The sequence below is a fragment of the Staurois parvus genome, unplaced genomic scaffold (assembly GCF_062004578.1).
Source record: "Staurois parvus isolate SC_StPar_1 unplaced genomic scaffold, SC_StPar_1.0 ptg000323l, whole genome shotgun sequence".
Lineage (NCBI taxonomy): Eukaryota > Metazoa > Chordata > Amphibia > Anura > Ranidae > Staurois > Staurois parvus.
This window is the reverse complement of record NW_028318119.1, coordinates 690,001-694,054: the sequence shown is the minus strand read 5'-3', so window position 1 is coordinate 694,054 and position 4,054 is coordinate 690,001. Positions and strand designations below refer to the sequence as shown.

The 4,054-nt window shown below is 51.2% G+C and overlaps 1 protein-coding gene across 3 annotated transcripts in view; it reads left to right on the top strand.

Moving 5' to 3' along the window:
- Positions 1-445: 445 nt before the first annotated feature.
- The window catches only part of TNS1 (tensin 1), a 688,885-nt gene continuing 685,276 nt past the window's right edge, over positions 446-4,054 (top strand). Inside the window, exon 1 of one of the 3 annotated variants that reach the window (XM_089683821.1) lies at positions 446-855. In XM_089683821.1, coding sequence (XP_089539947.1) covers positions 760-855 — 96 coding nt within the window. In that variant the 5' untranslated portion in view covers positions 446-759. The remainder of the gene's footprint in view (positions 856-4,054) is intronic. The other 2 variants (XM_089683822.1, XM_089683823.1) reach the window with 2 other exon arrangements.

Genomic DNA, 4,054 nt, shown 5'->3' with positions numbered 1-4,054 from the left:
TGGTGGCAACAGAACGACCGATGTTTCGTTTTTCGGATGAAAAATCGACCGATAAATGAACTGTCTATGGCGTGCATAAAGCCTAGTGTAGCCTAATTATTATATCCTCTAATTGTACCAAAATGTATCAATTTGTAACAAAAACTTGTTTCCTGGCAGATCGCCGTAGTCGGTCAGGCTGGATCTCAGCCAGCGTCACACACCAGCGGGTCACAGAGATCCATGACCCCGGTCGTCCCCATCTAATTTGTCCTAGTGCTCTGCCGTGTAGCAGACGCTCCCCCCCCCCCCCGCAGATAATAATGGAGAGTGCTTATAAAAATTCATAGCACATTCAGCGGCAGAGTATATGGCAGAGCGTCCAGGGGGGGGGGGGCGGGGGAGGGACGCTCCGCACAATCACACACACTGCGGAGCTCAGACGCTTCCCATACTGTTGCTGCCACTCAGGTTGTCATTGAGTCTTCCCGTCCCCAGACCGCGTCTTGCCTGGCATCGTCATGGCACGGCATCCTGCGCTCGTCACTGCGTGGGAAGCGGGCACCGCTACAGGTCTGCGCCCCTCCCGGGCTCAGGATCTTGGACTTCATTGTCGTTCCCGGGATTGCTGAGTCTGCTGACAACTCTGAATGCCTAAATCATCCTTGACGAGGATGAAGACGCATTTCGGGGCCATTGGGCTGGGGTGGTCTTAGCGAGCGGACGCGGACTTGTGCGGGTGGATCAGTCGACACTGGAAAAGGGATCTTTTTTGTTAGAATGACGCGGCTGACTCGGTGCTTCGCCTGGCTCCTGCAATGGGGGAAATATATTTTCACCTGCCTGGTTCCCGTACGCCTGTGTCGGAGCGACAAGGTGAGTGTCAGCCTTCTGTATGCATATAGTCCCGAATGTGGGAATTTTGGTCAATTTTATTCATGTGAAGCATGGAGGCCAACTCTGCAGTGCTTTACGGAGGATATTCGACCATTTATATACATTCCCACCAGGGACCATACCCATTTCCATTAATGTCTACCACTAGGGACCATGCAGATGAAAGCCAAGTATCATGATGGGCTGAGGGAGATGATTGGAGCATTCTATAGAAACTCAACAAACCTCATGCAGATAGTGGTGCTTGATGAAATTGAATCCAGGACCAAAGTGCTGCAGGGGACGTGTTCTAACTCCTGAGCCACTAAACCTCCAATGCCTAGTCAGGCCATGCTGACACCTGTTGTCCCCACAACACTAGACCTTCTCCATTGTCTACAGCTTTGCTGCTCCTCCAGCTAGATTTACAGGACCCATAATGGCCCCTTGTGGCTTATTGTTACATGTATGTGGGCACCTCAGGTCCCGGGACCATACCTGTAGAGCAGAGGTCTCCAAAATGTTCAGTCCAAGAGCCACATCATGTATTTTACAAATGATCGCAGGCCGAAAAAAAATATATAAATTTTTATAAATGACTGAACACGCTCCAAGAAATAACTTCAGAAACCCCCCATCATATCAGAAGTCCTCCCATCACGCGTGAAGTCCCGCCCATCACGCGTGAAGTCCCGCCCATCACGCGTGAAGTCCCCCCCCATCACGCGTGAAGTCCCCCCCCATCACGCGTGAAGTCCCCCCCCATCACGCGTGAATTCCCCCCCCCATCACGCGTGAATTCCCCCCCCCATCACGCGTGAATTCCCCCCCCATCACGCGTGAATTCCCCCCCCATCACGCGTGAAGTCCCCCCCCATCACGCGTGAATTCCCCCCCCATCACGCGTGAAGTCCCCCCCCATCACGCGTGAAGTCCCCCCCCCATCACGCGTGAAGTCCCCCCCCATCACGCGTGAAGTCCCCCCCCCCATCACGCGTGAAGTCCCCCCCCCCATCACGCGTGAAGTCCCCCCCCCCATCACGCGTGAAGTCCCCCCCCATCACGCGTGAAGTCCCTTTTATAAATGAATGAACACACTTCAAGAAATAAGAACTCCCCCTCCATCATATCAGAAGTTCCTTTCACATCAGAAGCCTCCTCATCTTGTGAGAAGTTCCCCCCCATCATATGAGAAGTTCCCCCCCATCACGTGAGAAGTTCCCCCCCATCATATGAGAAGTTCCCCCCCATCACGTGAGAAGTTCCCCCCCATCACATGAGAAGTTCCCCTTTCATATCAGAAACCTCCCCGTCACATCAGAAGTCCCCCCTTCATATCAGAAGCCCCCCCATCACATCAGAAGTCACCCCTTCATATCAGAAGCCCCCCCATCACATCAGAAGTCACCCCTTCATATCAGAAACCTCCCCCATTATGTCAGAAGTCACCCCTTCATATCAGAAGCCCCCCCATCACATCAGAAGTCACCCCTTCATATCAGAAGCCCCCCCCCATAATGTCAGAAGTCACCCCTTCCTATCAGAAGCTCCCCCATCATGTCAGAAGTCACTCCTTCATATCAGAAGCCCCCCCGCCCCATCACGTCAGAAGTCACTCCTTCATATCAGAAGCCCCCCCATCACGTCAGAAGTCACCCCTTCATATCAGAAACCTCCCCCATCATGTCAGAAGTCACCCCTTCATATCAGAAGCCCCCCCATCACATCAGAAGTCACCCCTTCATATCAGAAGCTCCCCCATCATGTCAGAAGTCACTCCTTCATATCAGAAGCCCCCCCCCCAATCACGTCAGAAGTCACCCCTTCATATCAGAAACCTCCCCCATTATGTCAGAAGTCACCCCTTCATATCAGAAGCCCCCCCATCACATCAGAAGTCACCCCTTCATATCAGAAGCCCCCCCCCATAATGTCAGAAGTCACCCCTTCCTATCAGAAGCTCCCCCATCATGTCAGAAGTCACTCCTTCATATCAGAAGCCCCCCCGCCCCATCACGTCAGAAGTCACTCCTTCATATCAGAAGCCCCCCCATCACGTCAGAAGTCACCCCTTCATATCAGAAACCTCCCCCATCATGTCAGAAGTCACCCCTTCATATCAGAAGCCCCCCCATCACATCAGAAGTCACCCCTTCATATCAGAAGCTCCCCCATCATGTCAGAAGTCACTCCTTCATATCAGAAGCCCCCCCCCCAATCACGTCAGAAGTCACTCCTTCATATCAGAAGCCCCCCCATCACGTCAGAAGTCACCCCTTCATATCAGAAGCCCCCCCATCACGTCAGAAGTCACCCCTTCATATCAGAAGCCTCCCCATCGCATCAGAGGTTACCCATCACATGAGAATTTCCCCCCATTCAAGTAAGAAGGTCCCCCCATAACGTGATAAGTGCCCCCCCATCACATGAGAAGTTTCCCTTTCATATCAGAAGCCCCCCATCATGTCAGGTGTCATCCATTCATATCAGAGGCCCCCCTTCGCATCATAGGTTCCCCATTACATGAGAATCCCCCCCATCAAGTAAGAAGTCTCCCCATCACTTGAGAAGTCCCCCATCATGTCAGAATCCCCTCTTCAGAAGCCTTGCCATCACATCAGAGTCCCCTTTCACAACAGAAGCCCCCCATCACTTTAGAGCCCCCTGTTACATATCCGGATCCCCATCAGAAACAGACACTGACCAATCTGATTCCCCAGTTAGTGGACGGAGTCTGAGGATACATCACTGGCCCCAGCTACGGACCGGGTAAAATCTTGTAGCGGGCCGGATGCGGCCCAGGGGCCGGAGATTGGATACCCCTGCTGTAGAGGATCATATAGATGAGAGCGCCACAAAGCCTGATTCAGTCCAGTAAGAATTTTATTTCCATGGCATGAGATCCGGGTCACCAATCTAACAGACTGTCGGTTTGGTGTCCCAGATCTCATGCTATCCGTATTGATTTAGCAGTTTTTGTCCAGTATAGATCTGAATTCACAGGCCCTGATGAAGAGTTCTGAACCCGAAAACCCTCCCACTTCCCACATGGAAGAAAATATATTTGAAATATATTTAAAAAATATTCTTCCCAAATATATTGACATATATTTGAAATGTATTTCAATAAAAAAATATAAAATTATATATATACTCATACTGCATGTTGAAATGCGTGTTTTTATTACAAAATGTATGA